The sequence below is a fragment of the Lagopus leucura genome, unplaced genomic scaffold, assembly GCF_019238085.1.
Source record: "Lagopus leucura isolate 7727_CA_CO unplaced genomic scaffold, USGS_WTPT01 Super-Scaffold_741, whole genome shotgun sequence".
Taxonomy (NCBI): Eukaryota; Metazoa; Chordata; class Aves; order Galliformes; family Phasianidae; genus Lagopus; species Lagopus leucura.
The window spans coordinates 9,413,683-9,438,700 of NW_024962256.1; the positions used below are offsets into that span (position 1 = coordinate 9,413,683).

At 39.9% G+C, this 25,018-nt stretch overlaps 1 protein-coding gene across 2 annotated transcripts; it reads left to right on the forward strand.

Moving 5' to 3' along the window:
* Positions 1–1,138: 1,138 nt before the first annotated feature.
* On the forward strand, positions 1,139–24,678 carry EDRF1 (erythroid differentiation regulatory factor 1). 2 transcript variants are annotated; one of them, XM_042863750.1, is made up of 25 exons: positions 1,139–1,247; positions 1,580–1,788; positions 2,760–2,826; positions 3,915–4,040; positions 4,557–4,681; positions 5,087–5,246; positions 6,496–6,597; positions 6,889–7,010; positions 7,943–8,054; positions 8,736–8,883; positions 8,959–9,067; positions 9,266–9,377; positions 11,072–11,332; positions 12,042–12,113; positions 12,222–12,372; positions 14,643–14,831; positions 15,806–16,006; positions 16,402–16,620; positions 17,579–17,802; positions 18,381–18,539; positions 18,803–18,952; positions 19,811–19,964; positions 20,230–20,345; positions 20,992–21,155; positions 23,843–24,678. In XM_042863750.1, exons 1-25 carry the CDS (start codon positions 1,182–1,184, stop codon positions 24,012–24,014), a joined length of 3,690 nt encoding a protein of 1,229 aa, XP_042719684.1. In that variant the 5' UTR covers positions 1,139–1,181; the 3' UTR covers positions 24,015–24,678. The 2 variants fall into 2 exon arrangements, with proteins under 2 accessions (XP_042719684.1, XP_042719685.1); XM_042863751.1 differs by lacking the exon at positions 6,496–6,597.
* Positions 24,679–25,018: the final 340 nt, after the last annotated feature.

Genomic DNA, 25,018 nt, shown 5'->3' on the forward strand with positions numbered 1-25,018 from the left:
TCAAGGCTTTCTTCTAAATGACCTACTTTGTCTCTCTAGGTGTCCACTGAAGTTTTGATAATAACTTAGATAAGAGTGAGATAAGAGCGATACTTTGGACGTTGTTATTAACGATGCCACGCTGTTAGTTACTTTTAAGCACAAAAGCAATAGACTTCTACAATGATTTACAGAGGTGAATGTAAAGTTGGCTTATGAAAAATAAGCTGTTCCATAATGCAATTTTGGTGGAGAAAACAAATAACCAAAGCTGCAAGCACGCTGTGGAATCAACGTCTTCCGAAAGGCTCAGGTGATCGCATTGTCCTCTCAGCCTTGAGCCTAATGAGCTGCACTGATGTCTGCGTGCGCCAGCATCAGCTGGGGGAGCTGCAGAGATAAATCACACTGCTTTTCAGACTGAGGAAGTCAGTGACAGAAATGAGAAGGATAATGCAGAATGGGACCAACAGAGAACAAAATTACAGTTTGTTCTCAATCCACGTCATTGCAGATTCAGTAACTCCAGGCTCCTCGTTGCCAGCTCAGACAAACAGCGCTGTGGTTTGAAGCACCTGCAGGCAGCTGTTTTCTTTTACCTGAACAGTTTTGCTTTCGCTGCTGTTTTCAAGCGAGATATTGATAAAGTCGAAAACAAAAAGTTTAAGGAGGAAACTTAGAAAGTTCCCACCCTAAAACCACAGAAAGGCTCAAAAGGAATGTAATAATTAAGGTGTTCTCTCCTCAGTAGGTTGCATGCAGGTATTTCCACACAAATTTACCGCATTATTGTTTCTGAGAGGTGTGCTTTGCACCAGTAAACATATGCAAAGCTAGAGAGGTTTCGCTCGGTTTGTAAGAGAAACCAGACTCCCACAACCACGCCGCGAGCCTACAGACGGACGCTCAGCACTTCGCGCCCTCAGCCCGCCCTGAGGAACCGCCCGCCCCGCCTCTTTCCCGCCCATCAGCGCCGCGGCCCCGCCCTGCCCTCAGGCCCCGCCCCACGCTCTCCTATTGGCCGACTCCTTTCGTCCCCGCCTTCCGCGCCCCCTGGGACTTCACGGGAAAGCGCGCGAGAAAAGCCGGCGCTGTCGTGACGTCACGTAGCGTCACGTGAGGGCGTCACGTGAGGCGCCGCGGGGCGCTGGCGGCCCCCTGACCCCGCCGCTGCCGTTACCGCCGCAGGGAGCGGGCGGAAGATGGCGGAGCTGTGCGGCCTCGGGGCCGCCGCCTCTCTGAGGGGAGACGCGGAGGAGCCCAAGCAGGTGACGGCTGGGGCGCGGCTCGGAGGTTTTGTGGGCTCCCGCATAGGTGCGAGCGCCGCTTTCAGGTGTGAGGGAGGCAGGAAGGCGCTCGCTGTGATTGAGCTGTAATTGCAGGCAGTGTTCTCTTCCTTACGTTTAAGTGCGTTTTAATTACCTAAATGATATGCCGTGGATCCGTTTCTCCTTTTAAGTGTGTCAGTTCAAAGCTTTCCGCGTAGTTCAGCGGCGTGTTTTGTTGCTTGTGTCACTCGCCCTGAAAGCGCTTAGCAGGACGGGTCGTCCTGTGCCTTCAGAGCCACAGAAACGCCAACTGATTCCCCTTTGGAAAGCAGGGCTCGGTGCTGTTCCTTGGAGGCAATGAGGTGAAGAGCAGCGCTGTGGTGAAGTACTCCTCGGCCCCACCGCAGGCAGCCTTTGCCTGGCTGCAGGAGAAGACAGACCTGAAGCTGCCACCTGCAAATTGGTTACGTGAAAGTGCCAAGCTGGGACCTGCGGGCACGACTGTTCTGGGCAACAACAAGAAGAGCACACCGTTCTCGAGGTACCTGCAGCAGGTTCTGTTGGTTTTTTCCAGATCTTTAAGACTAAATCCAATAGCAGGTTGAAGTTCACTAAAATTTTTCCTGTAACAGTGAGGTATTACTCCTACTTTTCCATCCTCTGTTTCTGCCCTTATGCTGTCTCCTTTGTAAATGATTAATGATGCCCTTCATGCTGAAGGACTTTATTTTTTCGGGTGCATAATGACAGCTTCCGTGATGCAGCGATGCTGACTTTGTGTCTTTGTGTTCTTCTCAGGCTGGCTGTTAAAGTCAAATTTATCAAAATTAAACTAGCCTGCTTGAGCTAGCCACTCTGCTTTTGGTGGGGGCTGAAAATGGTACAAGTGTGGTTTTCTTAGGCAGTCAAGGATCAAGCTTATGGCTGGTCTGGTTCTATATAAAGTGGAACTGGCTAACTAATAGCAGAAAAAAGCTTTGTAGCCATGTCAAAAATGAACACAAAAAGGAAAACCTGGGGACAAACCCAGAAAGTGGTGTTATCTTTATGCACAGATGCATGCAAAACAGTTGAATGAGGTGAGTTCAGAATGTTTAGAAATAAGGGTTTTAAATCCTGTGCTGAGCAAGCAAATTCACAGTAAATCAACTAGTTAGTGAAATTTAGCAGTTTGCTGAGGGACTTTGTTTAAATAAATCCTCATAATCAAATTCTAGGCGATAAACAGACAACAGCAGGACAACTTGTTTAAAACCTATGATTTTTGGTTTCAATAAATCACAAACTGCTTTATGGCATATTTTGAACTTGAATCTCAACTTCTCCAATAATATCTTTGGAAAACTTGTCAGAACAGTTCTGTTAACTAGCCTTAGGCCTCATATCTAGTAACATGTAGCTAGAGACTAGTTATTTTAATTCTGAACAAGCTTTCGGAGTGTTTCCTTGCTTTGCAAGACAAGTTATTTGATGTCCCTCTGTACTTAATGACTTGAACTGTTTTCTCTGTAGCTTTGGAATGGCATATGACTTCATTGACTCCATTGGAAATGATGTGGATGTTGTGTCTGATTCAGAGGTTGGTGTAACTTTTAAGTTTTATCATTCAAACTTATGCCTTGTATAAACCTTACCATAAACTACTGTCCTGTCTCCTGTCGTCTTTGTGTTTATTGAGGGAAAGCAAAGATCTACTGAAACAGCTCTGCATCATTCAGATACGATGATTCAGAGGAAGGAAGATGCATATTCTCTTATGTGTTTCTCTTGGACAGATAACTGCTCTGACTTAGATCTCTGTTCAGGTGCCCTCTGGATACCTGACAAATTGTTATTTCTGTGGTGAAGATAAAACTTTCAGCTCCAAACCATAAACTTCCTTTTTCTTAGTTGCTTTTGGTGGTACTTGGTTATGATGATCCAAGCAATAATGTTTAAATGCAGTACACAGTTTATACTGGTGACTTGACACCATCATTTGCCATTGATTTTTTTTTTTTATTACTGCTGTTCACATTCTCATACCTGACCTCAGCAAATGCAGCTTGTTGAGAAATGGTCTTAAAATTTCTGCCTCTATAAGGTTTTATTTTTCTGGCCATGCCTTTCCAATGTTAAGAATGTTCAAAGGAGGGCAACAAAGCTGGTGAGGGGTCTGGAACACAGGGCTGATGAGGAGAGGCTGAAGGAGCTGGGAATGTTCAGCCTGGAGAAGAGGAGCTCAGGGGAGACCTCACTGCTCTCTATAACTTCCTGAAGGGAGGTTGTAGTGAGCTGGGGGTCGGCCTCTTCTCTCGTGTCATTAGTGATAGGACCAGGGGGAATGGTTTCAAGCTACGGCAGAGGAGATTCAGGCTGGACATGAGGAAGTATTACTTTTCAGAAAGGGTGGTCAGGCACTGGAATGGACTGCCCAGGGAGGTGGTGGAGTCACCGAGCCTGGGGGTGTTCAAGGAAAGACTGGATGTTGTGTTGAGGGACGTGGTTTAGTGGGAGCTGTTGGTAATAGGTGAATGGTTGGACTGGATGATCTTGATGGTCTTTTCCAACCTTGGTGATTCTATGATTCTATGAATGTGTCCTTTGTGTCCAGTTTCCTAAGAATTCTGTCTTACAACAATGTTTAATTGTATGGAAAATAATCTCTGTTCTCTTTTCTCCTACAAGAACATTAAAAAACTTCTGAAGATACCTTACAGCAAGTCACATGTGAGCATGGCAGTGCATCGCATTGGGAGGACGCTCTTGTTGGATGAACTGGATATTCAAGAACTCTTCATGAGATCATCTCAGGTTAACTTTCCTTTCCTGATGTATACCGTATGGTCAAAATGCATTATTTTGAGAGTAGTGTAGCCAGTGAGAAAGCATATATCAAAGTTCCTGAGATCTGTCTGCTAGTACAAATGATCTACACATGAAGATCATGTGAAGCACATGCTGCAGCAATTGGTTTAGTCACAAACTATGACAGAGAATCTGATGTCTTTATATTCATGGTGTTGTAGAATTAAAATTCTATGTTTATTTTTTCTGTAACTGCCTCCATATTGCTATGCAACTTTATTCATTTAACTAATTCACTGTTACTGTGCAGTCTCTTACCACATATGTGATTTTTTTTTTTTAATGAGAAGTTGACTTTGTGGAAATGTAACTTCTTTTAGGCGATATCTTTTCAATAATTAACCAACAGTTTAGCATTGGCGTTTATTTTTGATGTTGTAGTTGATAAGTTCATAAGGCACTGAGGTACTTTGCTTAGTTTGCAAGTGCATCTTGATGTTAATTTCATACCATACTGACTAGACAGGGGACTGGACGTGGCTGAAGGAGTTTTATCAAAGACTAATTGATCAGAAGTGGCAAAGGAAAAAGAAGAGTAAAGAGCACTGGTACCAGAAGGCTATCCTTTCCAAATTCTTGTATTACAGGTAACCTTATGTCTGCATGAATCTTGAATTCTGCACCAACTTCTGACCAGTTTATTATTTTGAAGTGAATGTTAGAATTTGTCCATCTTAATTACTGCTTTATCCTTACACGGAGGAATTTGAGAGATGACATCATGAAATAGCATGAATGTGTTTTTATTATGAGTTGCTGTATGTGAAAGTGTGAAATGAAGTAGCATAGCTTAACTTCCCTCTGTATTCCTTCTGAAAAATGGATTTTTCTTACATGCAAAGTATAGCAGTGCCTCCCATGATACAGTAAAACTTGTCCTTGTAGCAATCTTCTAGCATATTAGCTGAGCTGTTCTCTGAGACTGAGGAATCAAAACAAACTTAAAAATTCTGTAGAGGATTTATATCGTAAACTTGTTGATGTTTTGTCAGCATTAATGGTGATGGAGCTGCTCAGCCTGTTCCTTCCAGTTCAAAACAGCACGAGGAGGGTGCTGTTCCAGGTGAGAGTGATGAAGCAGGAAGGGCCTCCTGGCCAGCTCCTTTTGAAATGCCTTCTTCATTATCTGAAGATCCAGGTGCCTCTAACCAGGTTAGTGTATTTAAATGGTGTGTTAGTTTTGGTAGGAAATACACATATCCCAAATAAAATGTTGTCTATTAGGTTTTCCAAGGTGCTGCCATCATACTCGTTGTGTCACAAAGGCATGAAGAGTTACAGTAACTTAGCAGTGGGCGCATTTCAACTCATGCTGATGTTTCAGTGCTCAGAACTTGGAAAGTGATTTTCTTATTTAGTATTACAGTGAGCAAAAATACACGTTTTTTGAAAGAGAAAACTTTTGGCTAGAAGTGGTTATCAGTAACTTAACCTGAAAGTAGGCAAACTTGATATTTGGCAGATGTGTGAAGGAACTTATGGTTTTGAGCTGCTTTTTAAAATTACCTTGAAAACTCTATCATGGCCTTGAATTTATTGGTGAAAAGGAAGATAAGAGTCTATGAAAATGTTTGCAAAACAATTAAGTAATGTGTACAAATGCTTGCTTTGGGGTAAAACAAATAGAAGGGAGCAATGTCAATTATACAACAAGCTACTATTAGTGTTAGGCTCTAATCCAGAGTCTCTCTGTGGCTAGTGTTGTTTATGAATATCAATCCTAGTGGTCTTGAAGTAATGCTGTACAGCCATTGATGAAGTTTCAGAGAGGGTGAAAAACACTGTATTCACTCTACAGTCTGGATTACCTTTATTCTGAACAGTGGTGCTAATTAGCATACCAGATTCCTTGAATAGCTAACTGCTGATGGTTCTTACCTGTGTTGACCACCAAATCATAATTCCATGTGTGCTGATGCAGTAACACTTTAAAGTGGAGGTATAATTCAGTTCTTGAATGCTCTTAGAAAAAGAGCTACTCCTTTCTCACTTTCTTGAGTGATTACTGCCAAATCACTCTGCAAAGAAGCTGTTGTGCTTTTGTTAAGGTGTTGGTTTTTTTCTTATTTATAAATAAGGTGTTGAGATGGCAGGTTTATGCTCTAGAGGTTGATAATCTGGTCCTGACTCTTGGGGAATAAAGTGTTCCTGGAAAATCTTCCTTCCTGAAGATGATGAGGTTATAAGAAATGAAGTACAGCATTTCTGGGACCAGCTGTAGCAGAAGAGCCATTCTAGTTGCTGACTGGAGGCTTTTATATTTTTATATGTATTTTAATATGGTGGAGGTAAAAGTTCTTGTCTTCTATGCTTTTGTCATTCAGAATATAAACGTAACTGTTTTCTATGGCCTAAGTTACCTCAGCAGTGGAATCACTCCTTATCCTTGTGCTCTTCACAGGGAAATGTGCCTCTTGAACCCTCATATATAGTGGGGCATGTGGCCTCAGCCCCCAAAGAACAAAACCTGACTACTTTGTTCAGTGACGGGGAAAAAAGTCAGGTATGCTTTATGTCAAATTTGAGCTCAGCCACAACTTCCCCAATTTAATCAGACACTTAAAAATTTGGTCTAAATTGGAGCCAAGAGAGAAACTGAAATCTCCTGTAGAAGTAGCTTTTGTGGCACCTGTGATCTCAGTCCTTTAAGTTAACATGAATGCGTAGCATAGTTCATTTTGTGCTGTCTTTTATTTGCTGCTTTTGCATCTTGCTTTCTCGTAGTTCTGCAGATAGTCACAGAGAAATGTGTTTATACTGGTGATTTATAGACCAATTTTTTCTCTTAATGAAGGGACTTAAAAATGACTTTGTTCGTAACATCTTGTGGACCTTTGAAGATATCCACATGTTAGTAGGATCAAATATGCCTATATTTGGAGGAGGGAGATACCCTGCTGTGAGCTTACGTCTCAGGTGAATTGATTGCGTATGCCAGCCTTTGACTTGTTGCTTTGCTTTCCTGTTTAGCTATCTGCAAGGTTTTGGTTCATTCTTCATACTTACATGCAATTTAAACAATCAGACTTGTGCTTCAGGCTTAAGTGGCAATGGCATTCTGAAATCCTGGAATTCAGGAAGTCCCATAGCTAACTCCCATGGTCCTCATGCACTGGAACTTGAGATGTTCTGCTGCTTTTTCTATCTGAATCTTTATTTGAAAGTAGTGAGCCTTTCGTGAGTCTTCAATGTGCATTTGGTGTTAAGATACCATTATTTTAGTCTGTAACTCTTCTGTATTTCTATTGTAATAAAGGATGGCAGTCATATTTCTCTTGATGGAATTATGAATTTCACTAACTGCTTGTTAGGCACTTCATTAGTATTTGAAATTTATTTTACTAGAAATTGTGCTCTGTTTTGTTTGTTAGTACTCTGCTGATTACTTGGTTATGGGGCTCTCTGTTCCTGCCTATGCACTGGCAGAGAATGAGCAAATACTTAAAACTTGTTTGAAGTATTTGTCATCTTAAGATGCATCTAGAAAAAAAGTATTTTGCTTTGAAAGGAATTTTGGAAAGTCTAGGAGAAGGCTTGTGCTATAATTAGGTGCTGCCATTGCTTTAGAACTTCAGAATAGCCTTTTAGAACAGCACTTACTATTTTGGTAATAGGGTGACATGTGGATCTTGTTCAAGTTCCAGTGTCACTGTAGGCAAAACCTCAAACTGCTGAGGAAATGTGACTGTATTCCATTGTTTGCCTCTACAGAATATAACAATTAACCAGTAAGTGTTTCAGTGCCATCCACTAAGGTGACTTAAGTAATTAAGTCCCATTAGTAAACATCACTTGTTTTCTAAAGAGTAAGCAAAGACTTAAATAACACCAGGAATATTTGTTTCTAGGGATAACAACAAGCCAATAAATGTGTTAACAGGAATTGACTATTGGTTGGACAACTTAATATGCAACGTGCCAGAGCTTGTGATGTGCTTTCATGTTAATGGAATTGTTCAGGTAAGCCTGACTGTTTGTGCCTAGTCCATCAACCATTCTGTACTAAAACTGTTGCAGCTGTGAAAGATCTTTCAAATCTTACTGCTCTGACAAAAAGATTACAAAATCTTCATTGCAAAACGAGAAATATCTACACAGATAATCTAAATGCAACAGTAATCTAGAAATATCTGTTCTTTTTTTCTTCCTTCCCTGCATGTAACATTTCCGTTTGCTCAGATGTACCAAGACAAAAAAAAATGAAAGAATATGGCTGCAGGAATGCACCAGTTTCTTGCATCTTAAAATCTGTGGTGCATGCCTCTTAATTGTTTCAATTAGGAACCAGTTCAAGAGCCTGCAGATACTGGCTGGGTTTTTCACTTGCACTTGGCAGCATACAGTTGCTGACTAAGTTTCATGGATGTTGTAGGTAGATTTTACGCTGCTGTTTTTTCACCTTTTGTTCTCCATTTCCTCAGGCATAGATTTCTCTTAGCAGTGGATCTTCTTTACAAGCAGGCATAATTTGATAATACCACTCAATAAAAATCTTAAAGTATATCATAGAAAATAACTGAGTTTTGACACTGTATTGTAGTAGTAGATGATTTCTTTAAGCAGATAAGAGATTCTGATCTGTAGATGTGTGGTAGTGGCAAAAAACCCTCTTGATCTTGTTATAAAATATATTCCTTGCAGAAATATGAAATGATCAAGACTGAAGATATTCCCAACTTGGAGAACTCTAATTTCTCTACCAAAGTGATAAAAGATATTGCTCAAAATATCTTATCTTTTTTGAAATCAAATTGCACCAAAGAGGGACATACGTACTGGTTATTTAAGGGTAAGTAAACTTAGATTAACATAGATCTATTCTCAGTTTATGTCATGCTGCTTAATAAAAAGTCTTGCCTTTCAGCAAGTGGGAGTGATATAGTAAAACTCTATGACCTAACAACCCTTTGTGAAGAAACAGAAGACAAATACCAAAACCCTTTTACAATGCCAGTGGCAATTCTTCTATACAAGTGAGTTTTTACATAACTTCTGTTGTAACTTGTGTTATTTAACTTGTGTTATTTCTTTGTGCAAACTGTGTTCTCACTAAGTCTTGTAGACCTGTTAAAACATTTGAAAAGCCTACATTTGTAGCATCTTGCTTAAAGCTTTTTTCCTTATAGTCCCAAAAATTCACTAGTTGTTTTTTTTTAACTTTTTCCTCTTAGAGTTGCTTGCAATATGATGCTGAAGAAAAACCAGAACAAGAAACACTATGGCACTATCAGAACATTGCTTCTGAACTGTCTTAAGTTACTGGACAATGGCAGACATCCTCAAGTAAGAGCATTATGTTCTTGTATCTTTGTGTAAAGGCAATGGAGAAGTTTCTTGGTGGTCAGAACCCTTCCTACTTAGGCACCTAAATCCGAAACTTGAAGCCTTAAAGCTATTGCTTAATGTTTGTATAATCATAGAGACATGTGGAGTCAGTAACTTAAGGTGGGCCATAAACACTCAACATAGATTGGTTTGGAGGGGATCTTTGGAACTCATCTGTGGAATTAGATGATCCTAACTAGTTCCAACTTAAAATTGCTGATTCCAGTTCAAAAGCCAGATGCCTAAAAGCAGGTCTCTTTAATGCAGTATGTGGTCTGTTCTAGTTTGTTTTTCACTGGATCTGACTCAGATTTCCTAGCAGATTTGATGGCAGTGTGACTCATCCCTGAGTCTCAAAATTCCTCTTGTGATACAAAAGTGACAAGACTTCAAGCTTCAAGTAAACTTATGGTAGAAATCTTAAACCTTGATGTAAGGAATGTTTTTTGTTGTTGTTTTTTTTCTGACATAATTATCAGGTCTGTTTGTTCATTAATAAGCCTTTCTGCAAACACTACTTAAAGTGGGAGGCAAAAATGTTTATATAGAATGCATGTATCTATTTCTCATCTTGCTGTATTAATCTGAGGTGTCATTGCAGAGAAGTTCAGTGATGCAGTCTTGGCCCCACTGCGTTTCAGGTGTTCATGTTCTCTGTCTTGAGGGGGGAGGTAGGAGGTTATGGAGTGAAGTATGCAGGCCTGAGTAGTACAGCAGACTTCAGGAAGAAATTAGTTTGAGCATTGGTACCTCTTGCCTCAAGACTTCTTTCTATATAAAAAGTAAACCTAAGGGTGAGGAAACAGTGCTGGTTTTAGATCACAGAATCTTAGTTCATCACCAGCATGCCTTGGATTTGTCCTGGTGTGCTGCTATGTGGCTGAATCTTACTGCTGCTATAGGATAGCTTTTAAGTGCCCAATATTTAGTATTTCTTAATTATACATGGTCAGGGCTTGAAAATATGTTGATAATATTAAAGCATGCAAATAAATAAACCAAAGCAGCAGGAAGAAATGAAATGCAGACCTCTGAATGCTTAACTCTGCTGGGGAGAAGTGAAGGTAGGAGCTACTCTGGAAAGCAGATTACATTTTTCTCCCAAACTATAGCTAAAACAGAAGAGATGTGAAAAAAGGTTCTTAAAATGGCACTCAAAAGAAGAAAAGGGTGATCAACAACTGCTCTTCTTTATGAATGAAAGGAAGGTATGGGACAGGATGGCCCTATTTCCTAATTCTTACCTTTGTCCTCTTCTGCAAAACAAGAGGCAAAGGCCCTGAAAGGGCTGTCTTCTAAAACAAATTTTAGATTGGTGGAAGGCACAAGGGAGGTTGCTCTTTAGAAGTTTGCAGAGGTTTATAATTCGTTTGTAAGGTGGGTGAAAACAAATGTGGGTGAGCTTGACTGCCTGCTTTATTTGCATGTACAATGGTTAGCTGACCATCTCCTTTGACTTGCTTCTTAAATATTGTTTAAACATTCAGTGCTCAGGCAAGGTGAGAATACAGGCTGTACTTGCAGATTATCAAATATAAGTTTGTATGTGCTGTTTACTCCTTATTCTAAGTGCAAGTGTATTGCTGTTGCCTTTCAAAAGAGAATTTTTACATGGAAATGAATCTCTGGTTTTTCTTTCCTTTTTTGAAAAGATTATTGCTTCAGCAAACTTCATGCTGTCGGAGCTCTTTCAGTTGGATGAGCCTAAAAAAGAAGACAATACAGACTTCCCTATAAATGGAAATTCTGATGAAAGTTACAGTGAAGAAGAGGAAGAAATGCCAGACAGTGATGAGAACGGTTCTTACAGTAACAGTTCTGATCCACCAGATGACAACAAAGCAGTGGCTGTAATAAAATCTGTAGGAGAGTTATCAGTACCAGAAAAATACAAGTCTGTTCATCGAATACGGGTAAGTAAAGTTATGGGTTTTTGTTTGAGGAATTTCTTGAATTGATACTGCAAAATTCGGTTACTTGTTAGTTTTGTCATAAGCTGTTATCATGTGCCTTTTCTTCTTTAGTTGTGGCTTTTCATTTTTGTTTTTTTTCCTCTGCCTCATGCTTCAATCAGCTTTTTCATTAGCTGTTCATAGAATTTGAGGTCCTCTACAAAAAAAAAATCTGCTGCTGTGACAGGAGTAAGTACTGCTGCTGTAGCCACGTTTAAGGACTGCAGATGACCACAAACACAACCAAAAAAAATCCCAGCCCTAAGCTATTGAGCCCTTCAAAGGTGAAGTGCTGCTTTGACTAAATAGCTCTTGCACTGACTAAATAGCTTTTGGATTGTGGGTCTGCACTGCAAACAGTCTGTGTGTGTTTCTGTAATTACTGTTACAGTGCAGAAATATCTGTTCTTCCTCCTTCTCTTTAAGCTTCCTGAGAGACCAAGTATAGATGTTAAATTAAATCCTGTAGTGATGACCAGGTATGAATTGCTGTCTGAAACCACAGAAAGAAAGACCACGATGCTTTTCAATGTGGAGATCAAATGTTTTGTTATCAAGCTTTTTTTCTTGCACTCTTTTGTTTCTTAGAACCAGTAGTGTTGGTGTTTTGTACTTTGAACTTCTCTCTCTTCTGTCTTTGTTATTTTTCCCTGCTGTGCCCTCAATCAAGCCCAGTTGTGCATTTCCTGTCTGCCATGGTGCTGAAGAACGTTGCAGGCTTGTGCTTAGCTACGTCCTGGAGGTGAGTTCACTATCAGATCTGCAATGGTACTTCAGCAGCTGTACAGTTCCTCGTGTTGTGTTTGTGGAGTATGGATTCGAAAGTGAATTGAGGCAATTCTGCTTGCAGGGCTTGAAGTCTGTTGACAGCAGTGTTAAAAAAGAGAGTGACCTTCCTGCTGCTGACCCCAGCACACCAATCCCATTGAAATATGAAGATGAATCCACCAGTGGTGGTCCCGAGTGTCTGGAAAAACAGATGGCCTTATTTTTAGACAAAAGTAAGTGGTATTGTCGTGCAAATAAGACCTTTCCAGTACCCTGCAAACTGCTGCCATTTCATTTTGATTGACAAAACAGTGTACTTGTGTGCTGCTAATTATGCTGTTGTATAAACAAGAGAAAATACACAGCATAAAAACAAAATTGGAGGCCATAGGCTGTTCCTCTTTAAACATGAATAGTGCATTTGGGGTGTTTTGCATATCAGAGCATCTTTTGTTAGTAAACACATAATGCTACTGTACCTTACTTAGTTGTACCTCTCACATGATTTCCACAAGCACTTGGTAGTTTGTGCTTTGGATGTGGTGGGAGGAGTGCTGTGAGCTGTTGGTGGGGGGTGTGTTGGGTTTGTTTTTGTGTGTGTGTGTTTTTCTTTATTTTTGTTTAGTTTTGCAATCATCTTTTTTGTGTGATTTGGAAGCTTTGTGAAAGAGCTTTTCACTTCTGACAGATTTCCCCCTCATGTTTTCTGCTGGGTATTACATTTACAAATGCATTACAGTTATAGGCCATGTATGCCATGAAGTCAAACAGGATTTCAATGTTAATTTTGCCTACAGCTCTAAATTGTGGAAGGAAGCAGGAAAGACAGGTTTACTTTGTTTAGATATTTGAAGACCAGAAGCTTCTATCTACTTCACGTTGCTCTGGAATCATAAAAGGGAATAGAAGGGACTCCTGAAAGTAAGAGTGTTCTGCAAGGTGATGGGTCCTTTGTAGGACTTCACTTGTGCAAATGTCAGAAAGAAAATAGAGTATATTTTTGCAATTCCTCAATCTTTCCTATTTCCTCCTTTTCTCATTTATATCCTTAAATGAGCAAGATCAGTTTTGAGTTAAGCATCAGAGCAATTAAATGATTATCTTCCCCTTCTATGATTCTCATGAATGTCAGTGAACTGGAGATAACTTAATATTTTCTTAGGTTTTTTTATCAGATACTTGACCACATCATATAATGTCTCTATTAGAAAGCTGCACTGTGTTGAGCTCCCACAAATTCTGCACAGTCCTGTTAATATGGAGTGTGTGATTTGTTTGTATGGAGATCTGCTGCAAAATTGTACTCAGGTCAGCTCAGCAAGAAGAGCGTGCTGATTTCAGCTGTACTGCAGCCAGGCTCTGTCTTCTGCCTTTGCTCTTTGGAGCTGATGACACATTGCAGCTGCTTGCTTTTTTATTTAGAAGCATGAGTTTCTTGGAAAGTGTGGGGGATAAATATTGCACAGATCTCACAAGAGACTTCACTTGATTTCTGGATCTGCACTGCAGTTTGTGAAATAGTGGTGCTGCTCATTTGGGTCATAGTGATTGAACTTAGAGAAAAGTAACTCAAGCTTAAGGGAGAAATTTGAGTTTCCCAAGTATGGTTTTTTTGTGCTGTTTGTTTTTGTAATGCAGATCATGGAGTTTCTCTGTATGTTTATGTACACATTGAAAAGACTCCTTGAATTTTTAGTTTGAAAAGAGCCACTTCTGAATGCTATGTGCATGCAGTATATGAGTATTCTGTAGCTTTAGTTCCTTCTATCTTAAAGAAGGTGCAGTTTTTCTAGCACTCAGCAAGGATTGTCAGTTTCCAGGTCAGGTCTTGTAGGTCCAGCTGTAAGCAAAAGCCTCGATTCTGTGTGCTTCTCATAGTGTGTGCTGCTTATTCTGCTTCAACCCTCCTGATCAGGACAACACAATTCTGTCCTTTGGCCTCAGGACTTCTTACGTGCTTGCATTCCCTAGCTGCTGCTTTCTGCTTCCATAATCACTGCAGCATTGAAGGCAGAACCATGATCTTATGCTGATGATTATCTTGGAACTGGTGTGAGAAAGTCTTTGGTCTTATTTGCAGGAATGATTAGGTTATTCAGTTCCTATAGAGCTGGACAATTCCTTAGTTTGAGGCAGTTAATACAGAAATAAAACAAATATCGTAAGGATTTGGCAGAACTCATCACAAATCATGCCTGCTACCAGAAGGAATAGTCTTGGTTGTTGCACCTGCATTTCAGAAGCTGTTGAGAATGTTGGAGTTTAGCTGCATTGGCACTGTGCTCTTTGTATTCAGATACAAGGCATTCAGGTGAGGTAAGTGGAAAGGTTCCAAATGTTGGGTCCATTTTGTAGATGAAAAACACAGTACTGTGCAAATTGGCATCTGGTGTGCAGAGCTGTAATGTGGCTATTTACATTCTGTCTGTCTGCTGAAGTTGGGTCAGACCTCTGGTGTATTTTATGGAAATGAGATTTACTGAGGAGGCTTTGTTTGTTACAGTGGGCTCATTTCAGAAGGATAAGCATTCCAGTCAGTCAGGAATGATTCCTGGATCGTGGCAATATAAAATGAAACTCCAGCTCATTCTGAAATCATCAAAGGCTTATTATGTCCTGTCTGATGCTGCTATGATTCTACAGAAATATGGGAGAGCGTTACGATACATCAAGCTGGCTCTACAGTGCCATGGTAAGTTACTGGAGTTGTCACCTCTATACTGACACATTTGACAATATCAAATACTTGTGTGCATGATTTACCTTAGTGGCATGCAGTGACAAATCATGTGCCTGTGTAATTAGTTAAACTAAGTGTCTAGCTCATCCTTCTGGAGAGAAGGAGGTGATAAGAATAACTCAGTCATCACCATTTGGGTAGAAGGCTCCGACCATTTTGATGTGGTGGGAGAACTTAGATCACAGACTTGAAATTTCTGAGCATTAAAGCTGGGAGCATTCAGTCCTGGTGGCAGCACAGAGATAGCCTGCTGTGTTTTAGTGCTGTCATTGCAAACAGATGCTGATTTTCTGGGAATACCTGGTGGCTCCCTTTTCATTTAAATGTTCACCTGAAGTATCAGCTGAATTAGATATACCTCTAAAATGAATTACATCCAAGGAAAGTGAGGGGAGTGGAGGCTGTTTAGGATATTAAATAATCAGAAAATGGAGTGCTTAGAGCTTTAGTGCTGCTGTTTTGCTTCTGTGTTTGTAAGGTGTGAGTTGGTGGGGTGGTAAAGCCCTCACAAAGCAAGAATTCTTGATCTCTCAAAATCTACTCATACAAAGCATTGGTATGTGTAGATTTTCAGTCTTGGGAGGACTTAAATGTAAAATGCAATGCTTGAAAATTTGGTTATTTCAGACTGTATCTGACTGAAGTTAATCCTGAAATGCAGTTTTCCCTGGTTGAAGTTAGAAATCTGAGATGAGCATTTGTAATCATCAGAGTTGATGCACATATTTTAGAAAGTAGTTCCTAAAGTTCCTAAGCCATCAGTTGTGTAGAATGTGATTTTAAAACAGGTTGGTGACTCTGTCTGGATACAGGGAATAAATGTGGGAAGTGACATAAAACCAATTACACTGTCAGTCTGTGTCAAAACTTAAGAACTGCGTTTCTCTCCTTCCTTCTCCTTCACCTGTGGGATTCTTTTCTTTTAGACACCTACTGCTGTCTCTCTGCCAGCATGCTTCCTGAGGTGTTGGTATTTCTTTGTCAGTGCTTAACGCTTTGTGGAGATATCCAATTAATGCTTGCTCAAAATGCCAACAACAGAGCAGCCTACCTCGAAGAATACAACTACCAGACAAAGGAAGATCAGGAAATACTGCACAGCCTTCATAGAGAATCCAGCTGCCAAGGTATGGCCCAGCTATAACGTAACTTGTAATTGTCTGTATGACAGGCATAAGTCACTTTGCTGTGCTTCCTCCAATCTGTGCAGCAGTATCACTTCTGGAGGAGAATTGTTATGCCTCTTCCTGTTTTAATCAGAGAAAACACCTTTTCTTGTGACAGACACAATAAGTTATCAAAATACTGTATGATGTGCCTGAAGTTGTAGATGAGCTGAAGGCATTAGTTGTTTGTGTCCTGGGTAGATTCTGCTTGGTGTGAGAACTGTGTGATGGTTCTGATGAGGGTCTTATCCTTGGTCATCTTCCTGGGTGACTTTCTCTGTACGGTCAGAGGCTTGGATTTACTTGGAAATGCTATTTGACATGGAGACATTCTGTTTTGGTTTTGTTTTTTTTAGTGTTTGCCTGGGCTACTGATTTATCTACAGACTTGGAATGTCAACTTTCAGTCAGCTGCAAATGTTACGAAGCAGCTTATGAAATCTTACTTTTCAGTAACTTGAAGAAGCAAAATCCTGAGCAGCATATACAGGTGCTGAAGAGGATGGGTAATATCAGGAATGAAATTGGAGTATTTTACATGAATCAGGCTGCTGCTGTGCAGTCTGAGAGAGTGGGTAAGCATTCTTGTTTTGCTTGTCACTGTATGCTGTTCTGTTGACCTAGAAAAATGATTATGTTCACTAACTGTGAAGGAAGCCTTGACCATTTCAGAATGTTAAGATGACACTTAAGTAACTTTGTACTAAGTATTGTCTTTAGAAGTAACTTTGTACTAAGTATTGTCTTTAGAAAAATAGTGCAACTTTTATGTCCATTGTAAATAATCTACAGTAGACTACGATGATTTATGCACTGTTTTAATTGAGCCTAAGCTGAATAGTGGAAACCATAGGTGTGGAGAAATTAGTTTGAAGTGCATTGAATGCCCAGGAAAGAAACGGGGGGAGAAAAAAGGCTGCTTTTCTAAATTTAGTGCTTTTCTTTTTATAAAAAGAATGTCTTGTCTAGAAGCACTGGTTATTAAAGCTAAAACTAAGTTGATGCTGGTGGTTCTGCGTGAGCAGCTCCAGTCTCCTAAATGCTTGCTGTGTTTGTCTGATTAATGGTTGAAGAATTGTGGGTTAGATTTTTAGCTTGGTGCCTGTTCCTCATTTCCATGTTTTTGTAGGACTGCTGTTGAGCCAGAATAACAGCCTTAATGCTGAGTTTTGCTGGTCTGTGAAAATCACTTTTTGTTTCCAAGTTCAAAGAAGTAACTGATATCCTGAACATTACCCAAAAGGGGGGAAAAACACTTACTGATTGTATCTACTTTCCTTCTTGGGTGTGCCATGTTATCACAGTTCTTTCTGATGTATGCTATGTACAACAGTATGCTTCAGGTATTAACGGATTTTCATTTGTTTTGCTACTATTTTCCATGAATTTGGGTGCTCAGAGTATTTTACTACATTTAAATTCTAAAAGGGCGTCTTTAGAAATCTGTGAGGAAAAACCTGCAGGAGGAACAAACGTTTGTTTGGTGTCCTTGAAGAGTTTGCATTAATGGAAAGCTTTGTGTTTTAACTTCAGTGAGTAAGAATGTATCAACAACAGAGCAGCAACTGTGGAAGAAAAGCTTCTCTTGCTTTGAAAAAGGCATTCAGAACTTTGAGGCAATTGATGATGCCACCAATGCTGCTCTCCTGCTGTGCAACACAGGAAGGCTCATGCGAATTTGTGCTCAAGCTCACTGTGCAGCTGAAGGTGACTTCAAAAGAGAATTTTCTCCAGAAGAGGCCCTTTATTATAATAAGGTAACACTCCACTTTTTACAATGGCCCATACCCTGTTCTGTCTTTTGACACAAAATTTGCATAAACAGCTTAGAATCCTTTAAATAATGAAGATGCTGGGATGGAGAAGTTGATTTATGTAGATACAGCAGTTGGCAAGATTGATAAGGGACTGTGGAACTTCTGGCTTCGTGCTAATTAAGTGTAATGGAAAGAAAGTATGGCACACCTGAATGCTTCCTTTTGAGTGTGTAAAAATAAGTCAAGTAGCTAGCACTGAACTTTTGCCCCAAGGTAATGCTTTTCAATCATGTTCATTACGTAGAATAAAGCAGATGCTTAGAATCAGTGCTTTCTTCTGTTAGTACATTTGGGGAATAAAAAGTTACCTAGGGCCAGTGTGTCCTTTGGAACTTTGTCTTATTCTGATGGGTAAGTCAAGACTAAAATTCTAATCAGAATGAGTACAAGAAAAATATTGGTGAAGGAGCAAAGGTATTTTGAAATGCTTCCTTTCAGCACAAGTGAAAATAAATGAATTTTTAGTAGTTTATGAATGTATAGTTACTGCTTATATATATATATTTTATGATCTGTAGGCTATTGACTACTATCTGAAAGCACTGAGATCTCTTGGCAAGAGAGAGATGCATCCAGCTGTTTGGGATTCTGTGAACTGGGAGCTGTCTACCACTTATTTCACTATGGCAACTCTACAGCAGGATTATGCTCCGTTATCTAGGAAGGCTCAGGAACAGGTAATGGAGAGGATTTGTGTCATCTACTAAAATAAGCTGTTTTCTTGAAAAATGGACCTGCAAGCCAAGATGGTATTGGAACAGTTTGTATAAAATCTTTGTAATCTAATGAAAGTTTAAAGTAGCTATTGCAAATCACAGAATGGTTAGTTATATAAAGATTTTTCAGTCTTCCATTGTGAAAACACATTTAACCCTTCCGAGTCCACATTAAGTGATTACTTTCAACCTGGAACACCACTGCATGGTTTTCTTCCTTGTAGATAGAGAAGGAGGTCAGTGAAGCCATGATGAAGTCTTTGAAGTACTGTGATGTTGATACGGTGTCTCCACGGCAGCCTCTCTGCCAGTATCGTGCTGCAACCATCCACCACAGACTTGCTTCCATGTACCACAGTTGCCTCAGAAACCAGGTGCTAACACAAACTGTTTGGTTTTTCTGTATAGGTTCCATGTTTAACGTGTAATACTTGTAAAGGCTGAAATTTATCCTCTTAACTGTAGTTGGAATATGTTTATTTAAAGTGACTTAACTGGGAAATGTGAGCTGACTTGTATTTAAGTCAGTGTGAAGTGCAGTTACTTGTGCATAGAATAGTTCATTTGGAAGAGATCTTCAGAGGTCTAGTCCACCTGCCTGAGCACTTCAGGGCTAGGTGTAAGTTAAAGTGCAGCTGTTAAGGGCACTGTCCAAATGTCTCTTGAACACTGACATGCACAGAGTATCAGCCACCTCTTCAGGAAGGCTTTTTTAGTGTTTGTCCACCATCAAGGTAAGGATTATTTTCCTAAAATCCAGTTGTAACTTCCATGGTGCAGCTTGGTATCATTCCTGTGCATCAGCATTGTCCTTTACAGGCTTTATGGTTCAGTCTGTTCCAGGTAGTTTCACATACTCATATTGATGATAAATACTTTGTTTGACTTTGCTTTTAAGTGACTCTCCTGATGCTTCTGCTAACATTCTATTGGAGGCTGTCTGCTAATGATTAATTAATGCTTGAGTGTAGACTTGCATGTTGCTTCTTGGGGTGTGTTGGGGGTGGTTTCTGGTTCTGCTTAACATGAATTTGTTAATGTTATCATTGAAGTTCCTGTATATTCATAGCTAGGGTAGTGATGGATTCTGTGAGGTTTCGTTGAACCATTTTGAGGTGAGATGAAGAACCATTGTTTGTACATCTTGTTTTCCATAAGCATTTTTTTCTAGTGGATGCTTTCAGAACATATTAATTGTCTGGCATTTACTCTGTACCCTGCTCTGAGACCAGGTTGGTGATGAGCACTTGAGGAAACAACATCGCATACTTGCTGATCTTCATTACAGTAAAGCAGTAAGACTCTTTCAGCTCTTGAAGGATGCACCCTGTGAGCTCCTCCGTGTGCAATTGGAAAGAGTGGCATTTGCAGAATTCCAGATGGCAAGTAAGTCTGTCTTCCTGCAGTAGTCTTCTAAAATGCTGTTAAATGTTTTATTTCCTCTCGAAATAAATTTGTTTGAGTAGGAGTAACACGCTTCTCAGAATGCAGTCCCCTTTGGAAGAAGAAAGGTATTTTTATCACAGTGTTCCTCAGTTGCCTAGGGTGTAGACACTTCATGTGAATGCCTGAAATCACTGAGTGGAGATAAAAGTGCAATCCAGAATGAGTTGTTAATTGGGTCCTTGATTATTTTTTTTTCCCTTCTCAGGTCAGAACAGCAGTGCTGGGAAGTTAAAGACATTGTTTGGGGCCCTGGATATAATGGCTAAAACCAAGTGTGCGTTCCAGCTTATCAGAAAAGAGCTTGCAGCAGAGAGTGAGCAGGTAAATGAAAATCAAGTTCTTTGATTGCTCCCACAAATCTTGTGCATTCATGTAAGAGCAATCAGTTGGCAGTTAAGTTATTGCTTGTCTACTTCCCAGTCAACTTAGTTAAATTGTACAGAAATGGAACCTTCTGCAATTCCAGCCTTTATGGTGGAAGTGGATGGAAAAAACATGATCTGGAACTTGCCTTTCTCTGAGTGGTGTCAAAAGTTCCACCTCTTCCCCCAGCACTTCAGAATTAGACAATTCTTGAAGAAATTTCTTTTTGGTGCTCAGATCTCTGTATTCAGAGCCTTTTTGCCTCTCTTTATTGAAAGAGGGACATTTGTATAATGCTGCTGAAATGTATAAAAATTCTAACAGCTTGAGCAACAGATTGTCTATTCAAGTCTCTATTTTCCTGTTTTTTAAGATTAAATATCACAGTGCATAGATTTAACATAAGCACCTGTCAGAACTTGTGTGCAGTGTGACTACAAAGTAATTACTGAGGCCTCATAACCATGAAGTCACAGTAATTGCCATGTTGGTGCCACTCCTGTGAGGAGTAAGCTAACCTGCAAAGCGTGGTCATCTGACCTGAGTCCCATTCTTCTAATTGTGGAGTCAAGTGACACGTTCTCCTGTGTTTTTCTTTTTGTAGATAAGCAAGGGTGAGAGTAATGCTGAGAGTATATCACCTAATGAGTCCTCCACTGCCCTTAACAAGGAAGAAGTAGTGAAACTGCTTAGTATTTTTGAGTCTAGAATGTCATTCCTTCTCCTCCAATCTATTAAATTGTTAACTTCAACGAAGAAGAAAACTGGGTAAGCTAAACCTTGATATGCATACGTGTGATTTGGATATTCCTTTTAGGAATAGAATATCCAAGGTTTATTCCTTTCTGGAGCAGACTTCTGTGTGGAGGAGTTGGGGTGTCCATTGGTGGTCTGAAGCTGGTGGTTTTTAGGTGTAATTGAGGGAGTGACCTTCACTTTGTGGCAGTTTTTTTCTCGTATTTGCTGACAGGATTCCAGCACTGAGTGGACAAAATTGGACTATTTCTTTTCAAATAAGAAATAAGCTTGTGTCATAGTTATCTGAGAAGCACAATACAGTGCTCTGTGGTAGCTAGCTTATCCTTCACAGAATATACTTTCATGGGCATCAGTTGAACAGAATGGCTTGACTTGTACTGCTGTAACCAGCTGTTATACTTGTCACTGTGCTGACTCTATCTGTACACTAATTTAAAATGTAATTGTTCACTATGTTAAGGGTCCTTTGTTTTATTCGCATCAGTCTTCATCTGTGGCAGGACACTGGAAAGTTAGTGAGGGGGGAAAACTGCTGTGTACTACTGGTGATTAGATCTATCTTGATAATAAAATGTGCTAGTGACAGCACAGGTAAGCACAAACAGTTCTCAGTATAAACATAGGCACACCAGTAGTGCTGTAAGCAGAAGGATGTAAATGGGGAAGGTGCCTGTTGGCATTAGCTTTCTAATGCCTGATGGAGTGAGCTAAGAAGCAGTCTTCTGTCTTGCTACTGCTGTGATCTGCTGTGACAGTCTTAATTCCTTATATTGCTGTTCTTTCAATTGGTTAAATATGAACATGTTTGTTGTTTTTAGGATCCAGAGAACACTCCCCCCTTACCCCCATAATAGCAGATATAGTGATTGTAGAGGTTACAGTGGCATACAGTTGTTTTTTCCACTATAACAAAGTTAATCTATGAAAATGAGGCATTAGAGAATTTTTGGCAGTTGTTAATTGTTTGTCACTTTGAAGCAGTGCTGATGCTAACTGCTGTTTTGCTACAGGAAGTTGTGAAATAGAATAGTCTTGCACACTAAGTTGCTTGCTGGTAGGAGCCTGCTAAGTGGGAAATGAGACTGAAAGAAAGCCTGTGTGCCTTTCTAGCAGCGGTTTGGGTACGTTGTTAGGTGTGTTCACTTACAGGAAAGCTCCCACAAGGTGGCAGTCTGAATATGTAAAAAGCAAAGGATTGAAGTACAACTCGTATGTAACCGTGCAGCTGCCCCAAGGAACTGACTCAGCTATTCTCATCCTTTGGTGATCTGCCTAAGTGTTGTGACAAATGCTTCTCATGGAGTCTCTCGTGAATGAGGTTTCCTGCTGAAGTTTTCACATAGGGAACAGGTTACACTGAGGTGAAATGAGAGTGCTGCTGTTGCATCTTAAACTTCTTTAAACAGTGGTGGATTGAGGCTCAGCTTAGCGCTGTCTTCTGTTTAACCTTCTGTTAAACCTTTCTGGTTCCTTGTGTAAGTGGTGTGTGTGTCTCCTTAGTTCTGCTTTACAGAAAGAGAAAACGTCTGTCTTCTGTTTTAATAACAGGCAGACTGGAAAGGGAGGACATGAGCACCCACAGATGCCCTTGCAGGGCCTTAGATGTGCTTTGGCAGAGAACAGAACATGTGAGAAAAACTTGATAGTGAAACTTGCAGGCTAGCAATAAAACTGAATGAAATCAGTTTTGCCTTCCAGAAGTTAAATGCATAAGAGCAACTGAACTGGGCTGTGTAAATCAGGGGAAAAAGTAATTGAAATTAATACCTTGCTCTGGGAATTCTTGTAACTTATCCTGGAAATACTTTGCATTTCAGTGGCTTTTTATTGACTACCTGTTCTGCTTTATAATTAAATCTGGTTTCTGCCAGATGTCATAAATTTAATTTGCTTTACCTTCTTTGTAACTCCCTGAGTATTCACAATTAACCTGACTGCTGCTTGCACGCATGCACACTTGATTTAATTGTAATGCTAATAGCAGCATTTCCTTTTTTTTTTTTCTGATTCCAGTCATTTATTTATTAGTCTTGGATGTTAAATGTAGGGTGGCAATGCTGAAGTAATAGGCTAGCTCTTGTTTGATAAATTATTTTCAGTGATATCTGTCAAATGGAGAAAACTGATGGGACATTAAACTGCAGACTGGCAAAAAGCTCTTCTGTGTAAAGCTATTGGCATGGAAAAGTCTCTAAAATACAGAAATAATTTAGGTGTCTGGAACTTAAGAAAAGGGTGGTAAAGCCATGGACTTCAGACTTGAACAGGAAAATGTCCATAGTGGGTAAGCAGGGCTGGGCTGTGGCAAATACAGCAGCAGGCAACCGCCCAGGGGCAAATAGCAGCTCAAGGATAGTCAGGAGTCTGCTGGCTCTTAGCCAGATCAGATGAGACAAACTCTGACAAAAGTACAGGGGTTTGGCACAGAGGCACTGACTGGAGGGTTTACAATGGGAAGCTAATAAAATGGCCAGACTGAAGACATTTGGAACTCCTTATCCTTCCTGCAGAAGGAGCAGAGGCTCTGACTGCAGTGCCGTGAAATGCCAGGAAATGGGAGCGAAAGAAGTAAGACTTATCAAAGCATCAGCTATGTGGTTTCAAAGAAATGATGTTATGATTTGATAATTGCTCTGATAATTTGTGGAATAAAATATTGTGGTCAGGTTAACAGCTTTTATTTGTTTCCTTTTTAGGGGTGTTAATGAAGAAGAAGTCACTCTTAAAACAAACAAGCAAGTTTACTCTCTTCTGTTGCGTGCAACTGCTAACAAAAGCATGACCCTGCTGGAGAGAATAGAGGTAATCTTAAACCTGCTGGAGCAGCTGTCTCAGAATAGTGAAGCCACGAGTGGTGGAATTCAGTGACTTAAGTGCTGCAGAAGAGCAGAAACAGTGCCTTGTGAATGCATGGGATCAGTGGTATTTTTTTTCCCATGTGGTATTTGGATTTATCAAAGGTGATAAGCATATACTGCCTATGTGGTTAACACAGTACACCTGGGAAAGAGTAGGAATTCCCTGTGAACCTGTGATAACTCTGGCATGGTTTGGTTCTTAGCGTTTCTTTGTTTGAAATGCAGAGTTTGGGTTGTGGATACAAACTGAACATATATATTTTTTTTATCTTGGAGAAAAGCACAATTTTTCTCTTAAAGGTAATGGGCTTTGCAGCAATGCAAATATTTTGAATAGAAATATAACCTCACAGTTGTTTGATATTTAATGAGACAGACTTTGTGAGCAAAGCTTTATTGGAATACTTCAACCAGTAACGTGAAAAAAAGCAGTGCAAGGAAATTTCTGTTGAGTGTGTGGATACATTTCTCTCATTACAGTCACTTTTCTGCACAAAATGTGTGCCTTCCTTGCTTTGATGCAAGATTCTTGCATTTGCCATTGCTGGTATTTCGTTTGCAACAGGAGGTGGATGATCTTAGGTGTGTTGGAATTGATCCAGAATAGTGTTATCTTTTTCAGACTTGAAACTGTGAATAAAAGCATATTTTTAAATAAATATTTATTAAATAAACCTATGAATTGTACTGCATTGTTTGTTGTGCTTCTATCAGTGAGGTAAACTTCAGAGCTAGAACCATTTGAGAAGCACTAGGAGTTAGGAAAAAAACCTATAAATGCTGCATTTTTTTCTTCTTGTAAATGAGAAGCATGGCTCATAGGAGGTGGTAGAAACTGTAATTGTCAGTTAAACATAACACACACAAAAACTGGTAATATGTGTAAGCCCCCCCACACTCAGACACATACTGAATTAAACACTTAAGCTGTTTGGAGGCAGTGATTCTTAATGCCAGTGTCATATGCAAGATAAGGGTTTTTGGTGGCTTTTGTATGGGGCGTGTTGTTTTTAC